The sequence below is a fragment of the Lytechinus variegatus genome, chromosome 6 (assembly GCF_018143015.1).
Source record: "Lytechinus variegatus isolate NC3 chromosome 6, Lvar_3.0, whole genome shotgun sequence".
In the NCBI taxonomy this organism is placed as follows: Eukaryota; Metazoa; Echinodermata; class Echinoidea; order Temnopleuroida; family Toxopneustidae; genus Lytechinus; species Lytechinus variegatus.
In genome coordinates, this window is record NC_054745.1 from 16,695,480 (window position 1) to 16,720,498 (window position 25,019).

The window sequence follows — 25,019 nt, forward strand, 5'->3', positions numbered from 1 at the left end:
ATGGCCTTTTTGTCAACTGTGGCGTATGATTTCTCACGAGGCAGTAACTTCTTACTTGAATAGCTCACAGGAAACTTCTCCTTTGTCTCTTCATTCTCCTGAAGTAGGACGGCACCTATACCGTTATTCGACGCATCCGTGCGAAGAAAGTATGGCTTATCACTGTTAGGCAACTGAAGGATTGGCGAAGAGGCGAGATGCGCTTTCAATGCATTGAAAGCGCCTTCCTGGCTATCCCCCCATTCGATGCGATTGGGCAGCTTAGCCTTCGTGAGATCAGTTAGTGGAGATGCCACTGCCGCAAAGTTGGGAATAAATCGGCGGTAATAACCCACGAAGCCCAGGAAAGAACGCAGCTCTTTCTTGGTGCGAGGAGGCTTGGCATCCTGGATCTTGAGGAGCTTGTCACTCTGAGGTCGTAAGGTCCCTTTACCCACTACATGGCCAAGAAACTCTAGTGATTGACAACCAACTTCGCACTTGCTCGGTTTAGCAGTCAGGTGAACCGATCGCAACCTCTCAAGGAGTGCTGTGAGAACCTCGATGTGATCCTCCCATGTCTTGGTATGGATCAATATGTCGTCAATGAAATTATCGGTCTTCTCCAAGCCTTGTAGTACCTGTCGCATCATCCTGGTGAACGTGGCTGGCGCGTTGACGAGGCCAAAGGGCATCATTCTGAATTGGAACAAGCCAGCTGGTGTAAGGAATGCAGTGTAGGGCTTGGCACTTTCAGCAACTGGTACCTGCCAATAACCTTTGGTGAGGTCCAACTTGCTGAAATAACAATCTTGAGATATTGACGCAAAGATGTGTTCTGGATCAGGGAGTGGCTCTGCATCAAACACCGTCATCCGATTCAAGGTCCGAAAGTCGATGCAGAATCGTTTACTACCATCCTTTTTGTCAATTAGCACAATGGGAGAAGCGTAAGGTGACTGGGACGGCTCAATAATCTCCATGGTAAGCATGTCTTCCACTTCTTTCCTCACTGTCGTCTGTAAGGCATGGGGAATTGGATACTGCTTCTTCCGAAAAGGCTCGCTCGATGTAAGCTGGATGTCATGTGTCATAACATCGGTTTTCCCTGGCAAGTCAGTGAGAACGTCAGCATATTCTCCAAGGACTTCACGAAGTTGGGTCTTTTGAGTTTCTGACAACTCCTCATTGACATGTACTTGGGAAGGCCCCTCTTTTGCAGTCAGTGCAGGAGTTTGACAACAGACCGACTTGTTTGGCAACGGGATGTCAAAGTCTTGTGTTATCATGGCAGCGGCCTCATTTCGTTCATGATAGGCTTTAAGTAAGTTCGCATGAAAGGTCTTGATTTGACCGTTGAGGTCTATCTTATAATCACATTGACCTTGACGACCAACTACGGGGAATGGTCCCTTCCAGTGGAGAAGTAACTTGTTGTTTGCAGTAGGGAGTAACAGCAACACCTTATCCCCAATAGCAAAGGAGCGATTGCGGCTTTTCTTGTTGTAGTAGGCTTGTTGTGACTCTTTTGCCTTCTTCAGGTGTTCGTGGGCTAACTTACATGTGTCTTGTAGTTTGTTCTGCAAATCAAAGACGTATTCGTAGGTACTGCGGGTCTCATCATGTGGGGATTCACCTGTCCACAGCTCCTTAAGCAGGGTTAGAGGCCCACGGACCCGCCTGCCATAAATCAACTCAAATGGAGAGAAGCCTAAGCTTGCCTGAGGGGCTTCACGATAGGCGAACAGCAGTGCTCCAAGATATCTATCCCAATCAGTTGGTTTCTCTGCACACATTCGGCGGAGCATCAACTTCAGGGTTCCGTTGAATCTTTCCACCAAACCGTTCCCAGCAGGATGATAAGGAGTGGTGAACAGTTGGCGCAACGACAGCAGTTTAGTCACTTCTGCGAACAAACCCGAAGTAAACTGAGATCCTCTGTCACTAAGAATTTCCTGTGGCACACCAATACGAGAAAAAATATCGACAAGAGCATCAACAATGGTTACTGCTTCAATATTTTTCATAGCAATAGCTTCGGGGTACCGGGTGGCAAAATCTACTAAGGTAAGTATGTACTTATTACCCCGAGATGTCCTTGGTTCTATAGGACCCACAATGTCAACAGCCACACGTTTGAATGGCGTGTCGATGATGGGCATGTCACCCAAGGGAACTTTCTGAACTCTTCCTTTCGGGAAGGTTCTTTGGCAAATGTCACAAGATTGGACAAAACGGGATATATCTCCAATTATACCCGGCCAATAGAAGTTTCTCAATATCCGGTCAGAGGTCTTCTTGATTCCTTGGTGACCACCAAGGAGTGATTCATGGGCAATCTTCATTACTTGCTGGCGAAGTGATGTTGGAAGAACTACCTGCAAATCAGTTACATCGGTCTTAGGGTCTTTGTTTTCCCTATAAAGGATCCCCTTTTCCACAAGAAACCGTGATACAGATCCATCTTTACTAACCTTTGGATCACTGTCTTGTGCTAGCTGGAAGCAACGACTAAGGGATGAATCAGACTGTTGCTCCTTTAGTAGGGACTTTGCTGTCACAACATCGGTGATGGGAGGAGGTACTCTCAAAGGTTGAGCTGGTTTGTCAGTTCTTGCTTTCTGTGCTCGGGTCTGAACAGCTTGAGCCTGGTCGAGTATTCCATCAGTGCTTGGTTGCTCTTTCTCTGATGGTGAGTAGTCTGGCTTCCACTCTGGGTCTGGGTCTGATGGACAGCGGACACCTGATATGTTTCCTAAAACAAGATCATAAATTGGGTTTTTAACACATAGAGCAGTAACATCACCCTTATAAAATGGGGTATCAATGTGAACACGTGCTACTGGCATCTTTCTGACTGTGTGATCAATCAACACACAAACCCTGATCTCACCGGTCAATTGATCCTCGTGGACTAGGCCCCTTCGGATGATAACTCCGCTACATCCACTATCCCTAAGGACTTTAACTTGATGTTTACCAACGAATCCTGCAACTACTGGCATGTCCTCGGAGTTCCTCTCTCCACAGGCAGCAGATAGTATAGGGATTTGGTGACCGCATTTCAGTGTTACCCGGTCTGAGTCAACACAGCATTCTTCTAGCTGTTCAGGAAAGGCACAAAAGGCAACAACATCCTGTTCAGGATGTGTCAGGTTATCATTAGGATCATGGTTAGAGTGATCATTATCTTCCAATTGTGCATCTGGGGAAATATCATTAAGATAGTTACCTGTTTCATCATCAGCTAACTCTTCAACATCGTTTCCAGTTTCTTGAAGAAAGGACGCATGAACTGGTGTTGAACGGAAACGGCAGTCATTAGCAAGATGACCTGGTCTCTTACAGATGTAACAGGTCCTAGGAGGACGCAGACGATTCGGTGGTCCCATAGGGCGGGTTGACTGGTTCATCTTCTGAGGTTGACTAGTCGAAGGACGATTAGAAGTTGCCGAGCTGGGCTTCCTATCAGGTTGACAGAATTGGGAGAACGTGGATCTTCTGGCTTCTACAAAATCCTCAGCTAACTGTCCAAGTTCTTCAAGAGTTGAAACGCCGTGTTCCTTTAAGAAAATCAACAAATCTGGAGAACATTTACTTAAAAATTGTTCCCGTACCATTAGCTTTTTCAGTTCGTAGAAGTTATTACCAATATTTGCAAGTTGTAACCATCTATCAAACAAATTATCTAATCTGAGAATGAATTCGTGTGAATTTTCATCTTTTTCTGGTCTAGCATTGCGGAATTTTTTACGGAAGCCTTCCTCTGTCAAGTTAAAACGTTTAAAGAGGGCTTCTCTCAATTGATCATAGTCTTGGGAACTCCTTGCAGGCAACCTAGCATATACCTGCAAGGCCTTGCCAGAGAGCAGGGCACTAAGATTCAATGCCCAGGTGTCCCTAGGCCACCCGTGCACCACGGCATATTTTTCAAACCTGAGAAGATAGCTATCAAGATCATCCTTTTCCTCATTAAAAATGGGGAGTTTAGGCACTTTTACTTTTGGTTTAGAGAGTGTTTCCTCATTTTCAATTCTCGATTCAGAGAGTTTTGTTTTGAGTTCCAAAATAGCTATTTCATTTCTTTTCAATTCAAGTAACTGCACTCGCTCTTCTCTAGCTGCAGACTCTCTTTCTCTAACAAACTGCAATAAGCTCTCACCTTCTAAGCCTTCTGCTTTTCCAATCTCTGCCCACTTTTCCATTTCATTTAGTTTTAGCTATTTACATCAAATACCTTCAATTAAGGTGAGGTGGCTATGATCCAAAGCTTACGTAACAGTCAAAGAAACATGGATAACATTCATATGATAATAATTATAGGTTACATAAAAATATAGCATAATTGACTGATAATGAATTAAAAGATCATTCACAAATACAAATATCTAGTCCAAGCAAAACTTCCTGTTGAGTTAAATTTCCCGGGTCTAGGCACCAAAATGTCAGGAAAATGCTTGGACACAAACAGAGTACAGAGTCGAGGAGGTTAAGTTTAGACTCCGTTTATTACCAGAGTACTTATGATGCAATTAATGAAATCACAGTTACTTAAAATTGGATGTCAATCAGAATATAATTAAATACTACAAATATATAACCAGGAAATTATGTTCAGTAACCAGTCTTGCATAAATCAAATCGTTTAAATAAAATTGTGTGTGACTTCTATGGAAGCTGGCTAGAGTTCAAGGTCCGGAGATTTTGAAGTAAATGTTCCTTGCTTTAGGCAAAGCAAGTAGTGCGGACATGTAATAGCCAGATGGTACTGTTCTTACTTTCCTTTTGAAGATTAGCGAGTTGCAAATGGGTACAGCACGAAGATTCCATAACAGTTCCCCACCACACAGAGGCTTGACGCCATCATCTCTCACTCAGTATTGCGAGATTCACGAAGTTATAAATTCATCACACAGGAGGGGGAAGTTCTGTCACACGCTGTCCAACCCTTCAGTTGGCTTTATACTCTGTCCTAGTCCCCAAAGGGAGGAGCCACCTGTAATTACAATCCAAACTTCCATAGATAGCGATATGCAAATAATACCTTACCTCTATATAATACAATTGTAACAGTTTATTTCTGTTTGACACCCACAATTACTTTAGATCAAATAACAATAAAATCACAAGCAAATCATCATTTAGAAATATCTAAGTGAAGTTAAAGATTAAGGTAAATACTTGTTTTACTGAATGAAATGTTAACTAATTTACATGCAGTAACGAGACCACTATAAATCAGGATTAATCCTGAGCGGCAATTATTAATCAATCATCGATCTATCTTCACACATTATGCCTGATACAACTCCAGTCTTTATACTAAAACATCCTTAAAATTCAATATCAAATTCATCAGAGAATAACACATCACTTTATAAGTGTGAAAACAAGACAATTTATAACTTACAATTCAGCTTTGGTAGTGCTTGGCTTCAAAATAAATTCAGTAACATGGCTGATAAGGAATGGACATGCTAGAAGTCTTTCCTCTATGACCACCTAAATGGCTTCCTCAATTAGCAGTGAGACAAACTGAGAAACCCCTCACATACAACCCATTCACTTGTACACACTCATTCAAATCCGCTCAACCATCCTAGAGTCACTCTCACTACCACTCACACTCCTGCTCTAGCAACTTATTTGCATTACAAAGAAAAGCGAATTGCAGCTCCTGTATATCTGAAATGAAGAAAAAGTATTTGGTTACAAAGAAGGGTAGTTTTCTGACAGCGGGAAACACAAGTTTTTAGGGGGGTCCACGTGAACTTAGGGGGGGGGGGGACGCAGGAGAAAAAGTTGACAAGCAAAAAAAAAATCAAAAAAAATTTAGGGGGGGGGACCGTCCCCCCCCCCCCCCCCTTTGTCACCCCAGCGTCCGCCGCCTATGGGCGTCAGACTCGGGGCTAAGTTAGTGCAATTAAATCTAATTTCAATTAGAGTATATTTTTGCTTTCGTAGGATTACATTCGCGTAGTTGAGCAAGCAAAGCAGCCAATTCTGACGCCATCCACCAAGATAACAACTCAATTTTAATGATTTTATAAAAATCAAGCTAGTAGTCAAGCGAGACAACTCAGTTTAACGCCAAGAACTTGGAGATCGGTGGAATTCAAGCACGGCGGCTGCATTTCATAATCATACGCAAAAACGATCGCGAATCTCGCAGCATAGGACCTGGGTCAAGGACTTTCCTAAATCTTTAATGCTATTCTTGCTACAATAAGAGGCTAGAGATTTTCTTGCATCTTATTCATCGTTACTGGATCTTGATCCAATGTATTGTTTTCATGATATGACTGAGAATGGATTACCATGTCATGTTACATCATTTTTTTGGATAGTACTTCAACAGCTAGCCTCAGTATCCCCCAGAAGCCAGAACTCTGTCGTTAGCTGTAAGTGAACCGCGACTGCATCGATGCTGAGTTTTGACTTACTATTGCCAAGATTACAGGTACGCCATTATGTAATTGTGTATGAGTTTTGTGCGTCGTAGTTTTAATAATAGCCCTTTCTACTAGATTTAATAGATGTGTAGACTCTTAAAGGTATACATTTTGCCATGCCCATGCAGTAAATATGAATGAAACCTGGGGGTGTTTCACAAAGATTTAAGTATGACTTAGAGTCGCACTTAAATGCCGAGTTGCGTACGGTATGAAAGGCTTGACCACATTGGTCAGATCGTGCCATGAGGACGCGCACTACTGCGTATCTCTCAATAAGATCGCGCGTTGCATATCATGTACGCGTCGGCATTAAGTGTGACTTAAGTCATACTTAAATCCTTGTGAAGCACCCCCCTGGTGGGTGTTTCATGATGCTGTTCGTAAGATATGAATGACTGTATGCACTGAATTATGACCTAAGAACATGTTCCAGTCGTGCATAAAGTCGTTCGTAACTTTACGAACAGCTTTATGAAACACCCACCAAGGACGTGAGAGGGAGACTGAGCTTATAACTTTACTTTTGTAAAGCCATACTTTAGTAGATCTATTTGTATTGTATTGTAGCAGACTTACATATCATTACTGAAGCTGATTCTGAACGCAGGCTTAAAGGGAAAGTTCAACCTGACAATAAGTTCACTGTAAAAACAGCAGAAAAGAGTAAAAAAAAGTATGCTTAAGGTTTGAAAAAATTCCATCAAAGAATAAAAAAAGTATTTGATTTGTGACGTCCTTTGCGAGCGGCTTTGGTTCGTGCTAAAAAAAATAAATGAAATGTCACTTTCTGAGAAAACAGAATTTTTTTTTTATCATTGTACCTTGAGTATATCAATACACATAACATTTATCACACCCGTTGTAGCTATTTCTGATCGCATTGTAATCGATTATAAATATCTTAATTTTTCTTGGTGAATATTTTGCCTGTCAATCTTTTAACTCCATTTGATTATATAAAAAATGCAATGTTTTGATACTTTTTTCAAACAAAAAAAAATGTTCGAATGAAAAAATTAAACTTCCTTGTTACAATTAAAAGGAAAAAATTATTTATACCGTTTTGAATATTTTAAAATAATAAAATATGATAAAAAAAAGTTTCCTGAAACGATGCGGTTAGTAAAATATGCATGTTTTTGTAGGAGGAGAAACCTTACTTCTGCTTTAAGTGTTACATCAATGCAGTACTTCCATTCTACTCTTAATGAATTTCCTGGAAGTTTGCTCTTTCCCAGGATTGCTTCAGAAAGTGCAGTGAGAAATTTCAGGAAGTTTATTGGGAATGACATCTTCTGTATATCAAGTCAAAATCTTTCACAAAATTAAAATCGTTTTAATTAACATGCTATTTTTTTGCGCTCGCTACTCTTTATGAACTTTGCGCGTTACAAAATGGATGATGGACTTCAACATCAAAAAGTGTGCAGTGTCAACTATTACACTCACATGCACTCCCAACTTCCAGGAGTATCATCTGACAAATAGTGTAATCCCGAGTGTTAGCATGGTTAGCAACTACAAGTACTTGGGTGATACCGTTTCTTCTGATCTGCGATGGAACAAACATTGCCAACTCGTCCGGCAGAAAGCAAGTCGTACTTTTGGTCTCCTGCGTAGGACTCTGGGGCCGATTGCACGAAAGGGTCTTTGCAAGGACCGTCTTTCGTGTCTCGCATCTTTTATGATGCGCCATGTGAAACGCATTTTAAATAAATCATTTGCAAACATATTTCATTCGTCCAATAAAATAAACAAAATATTTGTTTATAAAATGATGTGATATATCATGAAATTGTATAAAATTTGATTTAAAAGCAAGATAACGAATCTTATTCTTTATCATAAATTTCAGAAACACCCCGCTTATAGCGTTTCATAAAAGATGGGCGACACGAAAGACAGTCCTTGGAAAGACCCTTTCGTGTAATCGGCTCCTGTCCTCTTGTACAACAGATGTGAAGACAAGGGCCCGCCCATCCTTAGTGCGCCCCCAACTAGAGTATGGCTGTGAGGCTTGGAATCCATACACAGTCTGCAATGTAAATGGGGACAAACAATTTCATAAAAATTCGGTTTTGCCTGACTATGGAATCCAAATAATTCTGTTGTATGCCAATATTGGCAAAAAGAAGCTGCTGTATGCCAATATTGTTTGAAAACGTGATTTTTATGAAATATATAATTTTCTCTCCGACGTTGACTTTCAAAATGGCCGCTACAAGCCCTAACTAAATTATGTACTATTAAGCGGATAGGTAAACTAATTTTCACAAGAATGAGAACCCAAAATGCACGTAACTGTTATGTATAAGTAAAATATTGTCTTGAATGTGATTTTAACTAAATACATATCATATTGGTCGAGAAGGTGATAAATGCCTTTCAAAATGGCCGACAAGGCCCCAATGTATTAGATACATTGTTACTGGGGACAGATAATTTTGAAAGAAATTTACATTTGACTCTTAAAATTGCATAAGTTTAAGAGTAAAGTAAGTGCAAAATGTTGTATAAACTCATTATGGCGGCCATTTTAAATATCGAGAAAATAAATATTTTGTCAAAAATCATTTCTTTGTATTTCACTCCGGCAGCTCAATTGCATGTACTTTAAAGCAAATGTGTGGGCAAGTTCATGATGTTCATGGGCAATTTTAATATTTTGGCGGCCATATTGGATTTTGCCAATCTGCAGAAAATTCCCAAGGTTACACGAGTGGCATCATTCAGATTCGGAATCAGCTCACTCAAATTGACAAGAAACCATCACAGTCAAACCCAATACTTAAAGGTGAAAGGTGTTTGTGTGTGTGTCAGGGGGTACGTTTGTATTGGGTGTGGTTTGAAGGGAAATGTTAAGGTCTACGATGTGTGTATGCTGTAAAATTACATAGATGTTTCATTGCATGTTATCAACGGTGCGTAGGCAGGGGTGCATGTGCACCCTCCCATTGAGGCAGAGGAGTTCCGACCCTGGCAAGCAACAAAGAAATTTGTAGCACTTCTGCTTTCTAGAGAGGTCATGTGGGCCAGTGGTTAGAGCATTGGACTCATAATCGCAAGGTTGTGAGTTCGAACCCACACAAAAAGCCCGAGAGCAATATCTGTCGTCGATAAGGCCAGTGCCTATGACTGATTAAGCTAGACGTAAGATTGTTCCCAGGTAATTGGTTAAATACCAGCTTGGCGTTTACCAGCAAATACGTTGTCCTGCCGAGTTCTTGAGGGAGTTACCAGAAACAGAAACATCTTATATTCCAAATCTTTATTCCACCTCTCTAAGATGTGCACCCAAATACCATTTCTATATAGATCCTCTCCTTAGGATGTGCACCTCCCCATTCTCAAACCAGCCGATACCCTTGATATATAATATGAGATCTTGATATAAATTCGCTCATTTTTTTTTTTTTATCGTTATAAAACCATTCACAGATGTGTATATATGGAAGGAAACGAAAGAAATTCTTGATAGCAGTGACATTGCATTGTTTTTTAATGTTTTATTTGTTCAAAAATTGCAACGATTTGTGTAAATGTTGAAATTCCCTTTGCATTGTTATTCTTAGAGTGCATACAACTTCAGGTCACAGAACTTTGTATTATCTGTTATACGCACGCTGATCAACAACAAATGCATTTTCCCGGCAATTTTCTAATGCCATTCATTTCCCAGAGTCAGACGATCAGCATTCAAGTTGGACGTAATAGTTCAACATTTGCCCCACTCGTTGCACTCAAAGTGTAGTCATGCACTGATATACATACATTTACACGTAGCCTAGTACATGGATGTGTATGAATCATAAGTAATGAGGATACACAGTCAGTGTCTATGATGATACATTCGTCGCTGATTGGTCACTGATGATATCATTTTATTAATGTGTGTTATGTAAATTAGGGACAAATAAAAAGTTTCATGTTATTTTGGTTGGTGCTTACTGCGTGCGGCCCGAATGGCGTCAGACTCAGGGCTATAGTTTGGTGCAGTTCTAATCTATACAAACTTTAGAGTATATTTTTACTTTCGTAGAATTACACCCGCGAAGTTGAGTCCCCAAAGCAGCCAATTCTGACGCCACCCACCACAATAACAACTTAATTTTAATGATTTTATAGAGAGCGAGTAGTCAAACGAGACAACTTTAGAACGCCAAGAACTTGGAGATCGTAACTTAGAATTCACGTACGGCGACTGCATTTTACACGTAACGGGGAATACCCCTTATGTACACGCCCATAACCATACGCAAAAGCACAAGAAACGCGAATCCCAGAGCAGAAAGGGCCGAGCTGTGTCAAGGACTTTCCTCAAACTTCAATGCTATTCTTGTCACGATACTCGTGTCACGATAAGAGGCTAGAGATTTTCTTACATCAAAATCATCATTACTCGGTCTTGATTCAATGTATTGTTTTCATGATGTGACTGAATGATGGCAGTACCCCGGGGTAGTACTCTTACCAGCAGGCCTATCCCCAGAAGCCAGAACTCTGTCGTTAGCTGTAACTATGTGAACCCATGGTGAACCTAACCCATCGATTGCATCGATGTTGACTTTTGACTTACTACTGCCAAGATTACAGGTATGTCATTATGTAAATTTATATGAGTTTTTTGAGCATTTGTTTAAAGCATGTGTACACATGTACCTTATTTAGTGTGGTTTGGTTATGGTTAGTGTTCTACTAATAAACTTTTAATCTATGGCAATTGAGCCATTCAACATTTATGGGTATTTCATTGTTTGTTACTGATTCTTTACATGTTTCTCAAACTAATGTTTTAACTGGAAAATGGTAAATGATAAAAAAGTAAATTGCAAAACAATAAAATAAATTGTATTTATGCATGTATTATGGAAATAAACTGATCATAAAGTCATGATCCCCATTCAAACCAATTGGTTACGTTGTCCCCTTAATTTTGAAACCAATTGACTGTTTGTCCCAGTTGGACCAAATCGACTCTTGGTCCCAAATAAAACTAATTCGGGGACCAAGTGGCCAGTGGGTCCAATTAAAATGAGTCTGAAACCAATTGGCCATTTGCAGGGGTCCCATTATAATTCTATTGGGGACCAATTGAAGACCTATTGGACCAATTGGTCCAATTAGACATCAATTGGACCATCATTGAATTCTAATGTGGCCAGTTTGCCCAATTGAGACCAATTGACCCTACAACAGGAACTCAACTGGTATCTAATTACGGACTCATTGGACCTATTGAGACCCGTTGATACCAATTGAATCCAATTTGAAAGCAATTGAAAATTTAGGGGATGTTCAATGGGTTTCATAGAATTTTGTCCTGGGAGACTTTCGGATACTTATTGAAGCAGCTTTTGAACACGGGCTCAATGGTCAAGTTAACCTTGACAAAAAGTTAATTGTAAAATAGCAGAAAGATGAAAAATATTGCTTAAGGTTTGAAAAAATCCATCAAAGAATAAAAAAAAGTATTTGATTTGTGACGTCATATGCGAGCAGCTTTGGAACATGCTAAAAAGTCAATGAAATGTCATTTTCTCAAAAATAGAAAGTTTTTTCTTGTACCTTGAGTATATCAATACACAAAACATTAATCACACCCGCTCCTAAACGCAAATAAAAAAAAAAGTCATCACAAACCTAAAAAAACCCCGAGATTTCATGCATTTTATAATACATAACATATGGAGCGGCTGCCCGTTTAAGACGTCACAAATCTCAAACTTGAAATTCTATTAACTTTTTAAATCTTTAAATGTATTTCAATAATTAATGTATTATCCTCAAGCATTCACCAATGTTTTACAATCTTTTCTGCTATTTTAACGCAAACTGTTCCTCAGGGTGAACTTCCCCTCTAAGCCTCTATTCATTTACGATCCATATTCTGTCTTCTCTATAGGTTGGTTGGAGATGACCTGGTGGGACTTCAAATCCAGTCTAATCAAGGCTTTAAAAATAAGAGTAAACTTTGTCCTTGATCTTGTGCTGATAAAAAAAATTCTTGTTATTATATTCATGCTAACTCACGAACTTTACACATTGAGCAAAAATTATTATTTATTTATTTATTTGAAAATGATATAACTATTTACTCGCAGGTCAATATACTGAATGGAAGATTCTACATTCTATTCCACATGTAAAAAATAATGTTTAAAACATTGTTTAACCTCTGTCATGTTGGGAAAATATTTCTTTCCTGAGTTTGATACAGATTTAGTATTGGGAGATTCGAACCCTGACGGCCTTGACGTCGCGGTTGGTGAAAATCACAACTCTGTTCGCGTTGTAGGCCTTTGTGATTTAGGGGGCTTTTTCATAATTTGGGGCGTTTTTGACACTGTATTCGCGTTCCGCTCCGACCCGCGAAAAACACCCCCTTTCCTGCGTTTTATTTGTCGCGGATGCTGACCTCTGTCCAATGGCAGCGACCCCCCCCCCCCCCTCTAGGGTGCGAGAAGAAATTTGAAATAGTAAAAAAATGATGAATTCTGTACGCAAGATTCATTTTCTTTTATAAAGGAGCTTAAAACTAAGAACCTACAAGAAAAGTTTTAGTGTCATTTGATGTCACTAGTTTATTCACAAATATTCCTGTAGACGAGACTATTGAACTTGCTGCTGATAGTATTCTGAAGTATAACAATGATGTATGTTTTAGTAAAGATGAACTGATTGAATTGTTCAAATATGCTACCAAACAGACCCATTTCCTATTCAATGGTGAAATGTATGACCAGGTTGATGGAGTTGCTATGGGCTCTCCTCTTGCCCCTACACTGGCAAACCTATTTATGGGTCATCATGAAAAGAAATGGTTGGAAGAGTTTGAAGGACCCAATGTTCCATTCTATCGCAGATATGTAGACGATGTGTTTTGTATTTTTAACAATGAAGATGAGGTACAAACTTTTCATGACTATTTGAACTCCAGGCATCCCAATATAAATTTCACTGTTGAAAAGGAAGAACATGGACAGTTGCCCTTTTTTAGATATTTTAATCAACAATAGCACAGATGTTTATACTACTTCAGTCTTTCATAAGAAATTACACTGGGTTGTATACAAATTTTCTCAGTTTTACTTGTTACAAATACAGAACCGGTTTGATTAGAACACTGATAGATGGGGCTTACAAAATTTGCAGACACTCTCATCTCTTTGATACTTGTATCGAGAATTTGAAGAAGGTGTTGAACAGAAACATGTACCCAGCTTGGTTGATCGAAAGGTCATTAAACCAATACTTTCAAAACATCCAAAACCCAAACAATGATCAGGAGAAAAAGACTACAAGATTTTTCAAGTTACCATATATTGGTAAAGCATCAAAGGAGCTTGAAAAGAGAATCAACATTATGGTTAACAATATTGCCAAGATCTTCATATTACTCTTTCTTTCTCATCTTTCAAGCTCAGTTCTTTACTTTCTGTGAAAGACTCCATTCCCCAGGAGCTTCGTGCTCGTGTCATATATCAATTTACATGTGCGAGATGTAAAGCTCGCTATATTGGTCAAACCAAGCGTCATTATAAGACACGAGTACAGGAACACCTGGGGAAGGACAAGAACTCCCATGTCTGGAGACACTTGCAATCGTCACCCCAATGCTTGTTAGAATGCAATACCCACTGTTTCAAAATTCTCGATACTGCTCAAACAGATTTTCAACTAAAAATAAAAGAAGGGCTTTTCATCAAATGGAAACAACCTCAACTAAACCAACAGGTGTACAATTACCAAATAATGTTATCCATTTAATTTAACCCACCCCTATCTGATGACTCCATAGACTTGTATTTTTTTTTTTACTTCATTCCATTTACCTTGAATTCACACCTTGTAATCCTGTGTAACAACATTCTTGAAATTCTTACTTGACGTCCTAACTGTATAAATACCAATGACTCTGTTAATAATTTTCAGGCTGAGGATGAGGTGCGACACCTCGAAACATGTTCCGTTTTTTAAAATGTTATGTTCTATTCTTTATATTCGTCTTCAATTTAGTAAAAAAAAGGGTTTAAAAACTTTTCCGAACATGTCACAGACTAATTTGAGATGCTTACTATCATAGTGCAGCAAGAACACAGATGCTTATGCAAAACAGGTACGTTTCAGGGTTCATTGATAACTATTATTAATGCCATATCGCTTTCCTTTCATTGCTAGGCATGACGCATTACACACATAACGAATGATACTCACTGATCAAAAAGTTTTTGCATGAACTGATCACTCAGCCATCAATGGAACATGCCTACCCTCTTTCTCTCTCTCTTTCTCTCTCTCTCTTAGTAGACTTGTTAAGAGGTTGAACGCTGCATTTTTTAGTACAAATGTCCCACTTGGCACAAATGTTCCTTGAGTCAAAAGAAAAAGATTCATCCAAAGAGACACGCTGTATCTATGCAAATAAGCATGAAATTTGCATAAATTTGCATATTAGGTCGATATAGTGAAAACAAGTATTTAAGAATACATATTTAACCAGAACTGCCCTAAAATTGGAAATAAAGACTTAAGGTAAGAGAGGGAAGAAAATTGTCATAAAATAATTGAGATATCCTTGTTTATTATTACCTAATTTACATAAATTATGCAAATCATAATTTTAAATAGAGTATTTTTTCATGAATCCTGAACTGTTCTTTACAAAACAGCAACTAATACACAATGTCAACATTCTACATGAAAGAGATATATATTAGCAAAAACATCGATATGCTTCATGACAGTATTAGTGTCTTAATTTGCTTAGAAAGAGGGCAAATATGTCAAAATGTATGACGTGATATTGCGCTAAAACGAGACCAAAACAACCTCTTTGTCACAGTCACACTCACGAGTCGGACAATAAAGCGATCAATGGTATGTCATTCCAGATAACACAATCTCAACACAATAGCTTCCATAGGCTTCTCGTATCGCTTTTGGTGGTGTGTCTGCCACACCGTAATCTATGATACATACGGGCAAAATGCATTTCGGTATCGGTAAAACACTATTAATTTTGTTTTATTTGTTTCTAATTAGTTTTTCTTGGAAAATTTACAGGAAACATTGTTTTGCAGGTTACTGCTTTAATGAAGCTCTGATGGCACATGAATCATGACGAATTTATCTTACCTCAATCCATGTTTTAACTTTATTAAAATATATATCTTTTGGAGACCCCGAAGTGGCAAAACTGCATCCCCCGCATTCCCGCCACTTTACAAAACCAGTTTGACATGTATAATCATAGAGCTATTAATATATTCGACTTGAAAAAGACAGATGTATGAGTATGAGACATCAGTCAACATGAAAACAATAAACATTAAAAAAACATGATTCCTGAAGAAAGTTTGTTTATTTAAGCCTACGCCCACGGAAGCCCGCCGAATTTACCCCCATCCCCTCTCCGTATTTCGACTTTAAATAAAAAAAAAATATCGTATATTTACATTAATCACTATTGATATTATTATAGTTATTATTAATATTACTATTATTATTACTATTATCATTATTATTGTTATTGTTGTTCTGCCGTTTGTAATAGTTCTCTAGCACAGTAAAGGCTATAACCCAACAAGAGCATGCCTAGGATACCTTTTCCCTTTTTGGTTTTATGTATTGAAAAATAGTTTATTGTCTTTAGAACTCTTAAAAGATTATTTTTGTTTGTATTGATATCTTGGAATAGATTGAGGAGAAAATACTCTACAATTGACACGTAGAGGAGCTGTGGTACATTGAAGAACAGCCACACAGCCCTTTATTGATTCCACTCTATGTTAATTTAAATATTTTAGTGCCCAATCGGAAGAAAGATGCATTTCTACTACACACAGTAAAGCCTCTTTGCGTTCTCCTCTTGAAGAAAAAAAAAACATAGAAGGCATTGTTTTATATCTCATAAAATAAGTTCGTGTACGTGACGGTGGCCTGTCGAAGTTGCCCAACCGTTTATTTTCTTTTGACAATATATATGTAGAATATCGTCTAAATGAAGCCCTCATCTCGAAAAGCGCACTTATTAAAGGCAGCATCTACATTACATGTATACGTGTACACATAAACATGGTTCCATAATTTGAAGGGCTGCGGAACCGGGGGGGGGGGGCTTGAGGGGGCCTCCGCCCCCACTCCACTTTTTCCAAAACCGTGTACAAAAAAGTAAAAATGACCATCTAATTGTGATTTTTTCAGACTCTTCTAGTCAGAAACTAGCTGACCCTATTAACTAGTCATTTTTGACTGATTTGTTTTTAGAGTGCATGGTCAGCACCGAATTTCGTCTCACCCCCCCCCCCCCTCTCCCATTTTAAAAATCGTTCCGAGGCCTCGTTTTGTAGGGAAAAAATTCGTACATGCTTGACAGAAGAAAATCTTCTCTTTCATAGTTTATTTGTGTAATTGCTGATGTGGTTTACGGTACACCATGTGGAGTAATAGAAACAGCCCGGGGGCCACTTACATTGACGAGTGGATACCATGCGCGACCAAAAAAAAACACGTAAAAAGGATGTATTTTTCACGATAGGACACGTTACGTACGTAACGTGATAAGGGTGTCAAAAACACAAAAATAATGAAAAAAGGGTATCTATTTCGCTAGGAAAACTACGTGTTTAGGGTCGAATTTGCAGGGATGATAAAACACAATCAAAATGTTTTATAAAGGATGTACTTTCTGCCCCAACACTTCGTGTTTAGAGTCCGATTTGTGAGAGGTGTAGAAGGTGGGTCGTACTAAACCAAATAAGATAAAGCCGACGACCGAAGGACCCGTAACAAAAAAAAAAAATCCTGTACTTGTTTAGGGGTTCATTTCAGGGAATATTTGCCAAGGGTATCATTTTGTTTCCAATACTTGTTAAGGGCAGGGTTTCACACGCCGATACTTGTTACGGAGTGCATTTTCAGAATATTAAAATTACGTGTTTAGGGTGCTTTTCGAAACCCCATGTTCGTGCATGGTATCCACTCGTAAATGGAAGTGCCCCCCCCCCCCTGAAGAAACAGTGGAGAGAAGAAAGGAAGAAATGGATAGTCGAGAATGTGGAGATTTGATAATTGGGTTTACGAAAGGGGTATCATACCCCTTAATAAACCCAATTATGCGGCAAATAGCAGCATAATTTGGTCGTAAAATTGGAGGAGGACCAGAGTTATCCGCATAATAGCAGCAAGGTCACCCTTTTCCAACACAACCGCATCGGAAGGGGCGTGTCCAGTTGTCATGACGATTATCCGCCTTTTTTAGGACGTAAAAATAATGCGGCTTATTTTCGGAGTTTGTGAACGCAATTTTTATTGAGTTATCCGCATTACTCTTAAACATTCCATCGACCAAAACATGATGACTCGGGGTAACATCTGAAAACATGATTGACATAGCATCCAGTGTTGTAGTGCCTTGATGCTCGGCCTTGGCCTTAAGGCGCCTTAAGGCCTACTTTTTCAAAGCCTTGGCCTTGAAGATTTTGAGCCTTTAAATTTCAAGGCATTTTCAAGGCTTTTTAAGGCATTTTGTGTTTTGTACTTTATTTACTTTTAAATGTTTCAATTGTTCTGTATATCTAATGACACAAATGGTCAATACTACCAGTCAGCAGTAGCAGCAGCTGTAGTAGTAAATGTACTAGCAGAGCCATCAATTGTGATTATCACCATTATCAATAATTATCATCACATAATTATGTAACAAAGAGAAGGGAATGAAAACATTATTTATTGGTAATCATGAATAATGATGATAATAACAATATCAATAATTATAATAATGATTATGATAAAGATTATAGTCATTTTATGACAGGGATAATTCTGACAGATCTGACTGCAGTTTTGACAAAAAAATTTCAGACTTTAAACATTTGATTTGATTTATCGTTTTCTTCTACAGCCATAACATTTGTATAATACATTTTTCATAACATAATAAACATAATATGTTAGCATTTTTGGCATGAATCATAAATAAAGAGTACTTAAAAAATAATTCCAGACAAAACTGATTAACTATATGATATTCCCAATTTGCAGGAGAAGGATTGTCATCGTAAGCAGATTGCGTGAATAAAAAATGACAATGGCTAACTCTAAATAATGATAACAAGGTTGATTTCTATTCCATTAGGGTTTTCCTTGTATTATTGTCTTTGACCAACAAGAATGGTTTAGGCCTTAAAGGGATGGTTCAGACTAAAAGTATTTATAGTTTAACAAGTAGAGTAGAATTCACTGAGCAAAATGCAGAAAATTTCATCAAAATTGGATGACAAATACCAAAGTAATTGAATTTTAAAGTTTAGCAATATTTTGTGAAAACAGTCATCATGAATATTCATTAGGTGTGCTAATGATGTCACATCCCCACTTGTTCTTTTGTATTTTATCATGAAATGAGGTTTATTCATTTTTTTCTCCAAGAACTAGACAAATTGGATTGACAACCGATTTAGTGCATTAGATGTTTATTGCTGCAACTTATTTTATTATAAGGGAGACATGTTATTTTATGTAATAACGTAAGAAAATGGAAAGTGTGAAATCATCAGCCCATCTAATGAATATGTTGCCTCATTGTTCCATGTATTGAAAGTTTGAAAATGCCTTGGCCTTGAGGTTTTCAGGCCTTGAACTTGGCCCTGTGTTTCCATGCCTTGGCCTTGGTTATTGAAGCCTTGGCCTTGGGTATTAAAGCCTTGGCCTTGGAAGTTTGAGCCTTGACTACAACACTGGTAGTATCTAATAGTTCCTTTAAGAATAATGTATTATTGTGATGTTCATGTATATCTGAGATTATTCCTTTCTGAAGGTAACTCATCCATCCAACGAAAAACAAATAATTTACAATTGTTCTAGAATTAAACATTGTTTTTTGTCGGAGCTACAGGTATGGCTTGGGCTCCATTACACCGTGCTGCTTACCTTGGTCATATTGACGTCATCAAATCTCTGATCAATGAGGGAGCTGAGGTCAATAAGGAGAATAACGATGGTTTGACAGCATTACACCGTGCTGCTATTAATGGTCATACTGACGTCATCAAATATCTGATCAGTGAGGGAGCTGAGGTCAATAAGGAGGATAATAATGGTCGGACTGCATTACACCGTGCTGCTAACAATGGTCATATTGACGTCATCAAATATCTGATCAGTGAGGGAGCTGAGGTCAATAAGGAGGATAATGATGGTCGGACTGCATTACACCGTGCTGCTAACAATGGTCATATTGACGTCATCAAATATCTGATCAGTGAGGGAGCTGAGGTCAATAAGGAGGATAACGATGGTTTGACTGCATTACACCGTGCTGCTAACAATGGTCATATTGACGTCATCAAATATCTGATCAGTGAGGGAGCTGAGGTCAATAAGGTGGATAATGATGGTTTGACTGCATTACACCATGCTGCTAACAATGGTCATATTGACATCATCATATATCTGATCAGTAAGGAGCTGAGGTCAATAAGGTAGATAAGGATGGTTTGACTGCATTACACCATGCTGTTAACAATGATCTTATTGACGTCATCAAATATCTGATTAGTCAAGGAGCTGAGGTCAATAAGGAGGATAATAGTGGTTGGACGGCATTACACCGTGCTGCTAAGAATGGTAATATTCACGTCGTCAAACATCTGATCAGTCAACGATGTGATGTCAATAAGGGTGACAAGGAAGGGACAACTGCCTTACATATCGCCGTTCAGAATGGTTACACTGAGGTTGTTAAAGTCCTACTTACGGGTGGAGCGCGATGTGATACAGAAGACATTCACGGCCAGACACCCTTACATCAAACCATAAGCCTCGGGTACAGAGATATTGTTGATGTTCTAGTTGACAACAGGGATGCTAAGGTAGGCGATACATACATCTTATAATGTTCTTTCATGGAGTTATAAATAGCTGAAATGGTGCCGTTTGGTCATTCTGCAACTAATTGCCAATGAATGAATCTTTTAAACTGTATAGAATATTGATGTAATTTGCAAACATGCTTGTTCCGCAAAATTCGGAAAACAGTACAACAGAAAAAAGATACTTTGATTACCATTACAAAAATAAAAGTTAATAATTTCAGTTTGGTATTCAAGGAAGATTTTACCAAATGAATTGATTTCTGTAAAATAAACTGTATGGCATAGATAAAAAAATGCTGATTTCCCTACAATATACAAGAACGCTTATTTTTCTAACTACGTTTACATAATTCTGTCAATCCAGAATGATTCAGTGGCCATCCATCTAGCTGTGATGCACGGACATACATCCATCATTGAGAGGATGATTGCTAAAGGATTTCATCTCGATGTACAGACTAATGACGGTCAGACATGTCTTCATAAAGCTATCAAATTATGCTACCAAAGAAAAAGGAATGTTGAAGACACCGAAACACTCAGAAAGGTTAGTCTTGAAAAAGACATTTGCCTCAGTTTCAGTATACACTTGGATTTTATAACATTTAAGTCAACTGAGTACAATCATCATGGCATTTCCGGCATCCGCTGCTAATTGCAATACGATACAAACTTACAAATATGTAACGAAAAATCATATGACTATTTTACACTTAATTAAATTTGTGAGAAGTTAATATTTTATTCATACCTTAATTTCTTTTATCATTGATCCTATCAGAAATATTAATGACATCAAACACTTTATGAACTAATAAGGTTTAAATTCTATAATTTGTACTTAAATAACAAAACAAGGACGGGGAATTTGAATGCTGTATACATACTTACCCCATAAATTAGTTAATTATCCTTTGCAGGTATCAGAAGAATACTACAGTGGCAGGTTATCTCCTGAAAAGGCATTGGTGCTCTATCTCTTAGAAAATAGAGCCAGGATTGATATCAAGGATGAAGCAGGTTGCCTACCAATCCACTATGCAAATGATGAAATGATCAGACAGATGATATTGGCAAGGTGAACAATTACTTTCTTTAAACTAAATTTCCAGTACAAACGGATTCTGATATACATGTATTTTCAAGTCAAAGATCAAGTCCACTCCAGAAAAAAAACAAATCAGAGGAAAATCAAGCAAGCACAACATTGGAAATTTCATCACAATCGAATGTAAAATTATATTATATTTTTTAAGTTTTGCTTATTTTTCATTAAAAAAATCTACATGCACATATCAGTGACATGTAGATGAAAGAGTCGATGTTCCTAACTCTTCCTTTTATATTTCTATTCTTTGAAATATGTAATATTTCAATTTTACAGATTTAACAAAGAGGACCATCTTGACTGAACCATAAAATCGTTAAAGCAATGGTAATACCACACGCTCAGGGTGGAATGAAACCTTGCTTCATATGAGAATGAAGAGAAAATCTAGAATATTTTATATAATGATATACAGAGGAAATAGCAAGGGGTGACATCACCAGTCCCCTCTTTTGCATGCCGACCAGAATGTGCATAGTGTACAAATGCTATTTTTTAATCGAACGAAACTTTAATAGATAAAACCTTATTTTAAACAATTTTGATTAAATATTCAGTGTTTAATAGTGTGGAGTTTATCTTATCATTCAAACCGATTTTCTGTTGAGATGGAATAGTCCTTTCAATATTCTATGGGTTTAATTAGTTCGTGTAGCTCTAAAAAAACAAAGTTTGCAATTTAAAATGGCACATAATAAGTGAATATTTTTCACTGATGTATTATTATCAGAAGTCCATCCAAAACAAACGGTTTTCTTTTGAATGTTCTAAATGATTTTAATGCAGTTTATGTAGTAAATATGGTTCAAGATATTAGAAGTTGAATGATTTTGTATTAATTGCTTACTGCAGATCACCTGCCTTGGATGGTGCACAGTCTACTAGAGGTAAGAGCATCTCTGAAATATGAAACAAGAAATCGTCACCGAATTCGTCGCAGACTGCACGTTGATATATATCTTGTTGACCGACTGATCGTTCATGGAAAAACATTCCATTTGTCTACTTTAGGAACAAGAGGGTTGCTGTTTTTACTCTAATTATGTATATTTATTTTGTATTTATTTTTTCCCCCCATTATAGCTCTCTTTTCCTCTCGTTTATTATGGTATTGTTCTTCCACCTTTTATTCTTCTTACCCTTCCACTTCTTCTCTTTTTGTTCTTATTCTTCTCGCTCTCGTTATTCCTACCTATACATCATCATAATTCTTTATCTCTTTGTGATTTTATATCAAATCTCTCAATGCATTTCCTTTATCTTTTCCCCATATTCCTACCAACTCCGCCTTCTGTCTCTCATTCCTATTCATTCCTATTCTTAATGCTTTTTTACGATCTGGAAATCAGTGTTCTGATTTTTTTTGCATAATTCATGTATCTGACTACTTATGAATCATATTGATTTTAAAACTTTATCGTTTATATATTAGCGAATTTTTAAATGCTTTTTTCTTTGATTGTGGTCGATGACCTCGTGTCGTATGGTCAATGTTCTGTAATCGTTCATCTTATGCTATGTGATAATCGTTGCTTTTGTGTTGGGTTTTACTTTACAATATTCTATGCCTTATTGATGTCAAAACGTTTGTCATTCGTCTTTATGCCTCGATTGATTCTTTAATCTAAAAACAAACCATTTTGAACGAATTTGAATAACCGAGATCACAACACAAGGGTTAGTTAGCTTTTGATAGGATTATATACATTGTAAAATTGTTTGATTATTATTCCATTTCATTGGCTGAAATGCAGGTTTGTTCCTCTACATTTTGTGTACCGTGACCTTTTTGTTCACCTTGTATACGTGCATATATCACAGATCGGCAATCGAACTCTAACGCTGCCTCTGTCAAAGTCAACAGAAATTCCAGTCAAGAAATCAATCTAGAAGACCATGGAATATCAATGTACCTTCCTCCTGGAGCGGTTCCACCTGATGTTTCTTGTCAGATCACCCTAACCATCTGTAGAGAAAATACCTGTGTCGATATCACTGAAGGTGAATCAATGGTCTGCTATGGGATCAAGTGTGACCCTCAAACTTTGATCTTCAACCAACCTGTTACGATCACTATACCACACTCTTCCTTGGTCGTCCATCCAGAGCAAGTAAAACCAGACATCGTTTGTCGTGTGTGGGACTCTATCAAGGGTAAGTCCATGAAGATTGATATTGGAGTAAAACAATATACGTATTATTGGTAACTGTACAGTAAATCATTTAGGGTTTTTTTTCTTAAAATGACTTTGACGCTAACCTATATATAAAACCAAATATCAAATTTGACATTTTTAAGATCATCACTACAATCAGTAAAATTATAAGTGGCAGCGTTCGTAATCATTCGCACTATCAACGGTGTGGTGCCGGCCGAGTGGTCTAAGCCGCCCGAATACACATTGAAAGTCCGGGGTTCGATTCCTGGCACGGCCCTTAATTGACAAAGCCGTATTTCCATGCATTTCTTTTTTTTTATCTTGGATCAAAGGAATGAAAATGCTTTGTGCATTATTGATAATGTGTTCACGTGTTTGTTATAGAAACAAATTAACAGCGCATTGTCATCATTCAATATATCAGCTTCCTAAAGCAGGTAATTATTTCACTTATAATACCGTTCCTGATATTTATACAATTAATAACCATTATGACTTTCTGAAAGTCGTGATGAGGTGAATTTCATTGATCTTTTCTCTCTTCGGTATTGGTAAAACAAGATCTACCGAAAACTCTAAGGAAGCAATCATCCAACTCACCAGAAACACCACCATACTGCAGACTTTACGAAAGACATCTTGAGCTGTACATCAGCCACTGTGCAGAGTGGTGGGTTCTGATTCCACTCGAACAACAGGTGATTCGACAGCGGATAATGTGTACTCCATACGTCCCAGACAGGATCAAAAGAGGACAAGAGCTTGCAGTTAATCTTCAGTTGTGTAACGACCTACCTGGAAACGAAGCGGTCAGTATTAAACATCGTCGCTCCATATAAGTTCAGAATTATCATTCATTCGCCAAATAAATACAGCTCTGAAAACCCGAAGACCTTTATCATTTGAGAAATTGTTGATTGATAATTTTCCACCCTCCAGCCATATGAGGTGAATGTTCGCGGGTAGAACAAAATTACTTGAATGCTATTGGTTGACGTGATGATTGAAGCGCTCTGAACCATTTCACCATTAATGATAGTATTATTATTATTGTTATCATTTTTAATATAATTATCACTGTCATAATCAGTATTGCTCTTATCATCACAATTATTTAAGATAATTCTGCTTAAAGATATTAGCACCGTTGTAAATAAAAACCAGGATGATTTTTTACAATTACCTCAAGTAAAGTAAACTTTTCACATCTGTAATTGCATGTTGGTTATAACATCAATACACCATATCAATCATTTCAACGGTTGTGTTGGCTCAGCTGGTAGATCAGAGAGTCCCGATTCACAAACGGCGGGAAGTGGGAGCTCCGGCCGCGTCAGACAAATATATAGCGCTGCCGCGCCGAAGGTCAATTGGGCAGGCAAAATTAGTCTTCGGAGTTTTGTACTTCAGATTTCTAGTTAGAATTATAAAATATGGATTTTGA

General features: G+C 37.9%; 2 protein-coding genes and 1 long non-coding RNA gene across 3 annotated transcripts; 2 read left to right on the top strand and 1 right to left on the bottom strand.

Annotated features, from left to right (window-relative positions):
• Positions 1–4,944: 4,944 nt before the first annotated feature.
• Positions 4,945–5,716, bottom strand: LOC121416539. The gene is made up of 2 exons (XR_005970195.1): positions 5,390–5,716; positions 4,945–4,975 (listed from the first exon to the last, which is right to left on the bottom strand). It is a non-coding gene; the product is annotated as an uncharacterized LOC121416539 (long non-coding RNA).
• Positions 5,717–10,326: 4,610 nt separating this feature from the next.
• On the top strand, positions 10,327–20,009 carry LOC121416540 (ankyrin repeat domain-containing protein 29-like). Its single transcript, XM_041610032.1, has 2 exons — positions 10,327–11,027; positions 19,330–20,009. The coding sequence occupies exon 2, from the start codon at positions 19,332–19,334 to the stop codon at positions 19,917–19,919; it is 588 nt and encodes a 195-aa protein (XP_041465966.1). The 5' UTR covers positions 10,327–11,027; positions 19,330–19,331; the 3' UTR covers positions 19,920–20,009.
• Positions 20,010–23,257: 3,248 nt separating this feature from the next.
• On the top strand, positions 23,258–24,414 carry LOC121417591. Its single transcript, XM_041611328.1, has 2 exons — positions 23,258–23,570; positions 24,137–24,414. Exons 1-2 carry the CDS (start codon positions 23,324–23,326, stop codon positions 24,412–24,414), a joined length of 525 nt encoding a protein of 174 aa, XP_041467262.1. The 5' UTR covers positions 23,258–23,323.
• Positions 24,415–25,019: the final 605 nt, after the last annotated feature.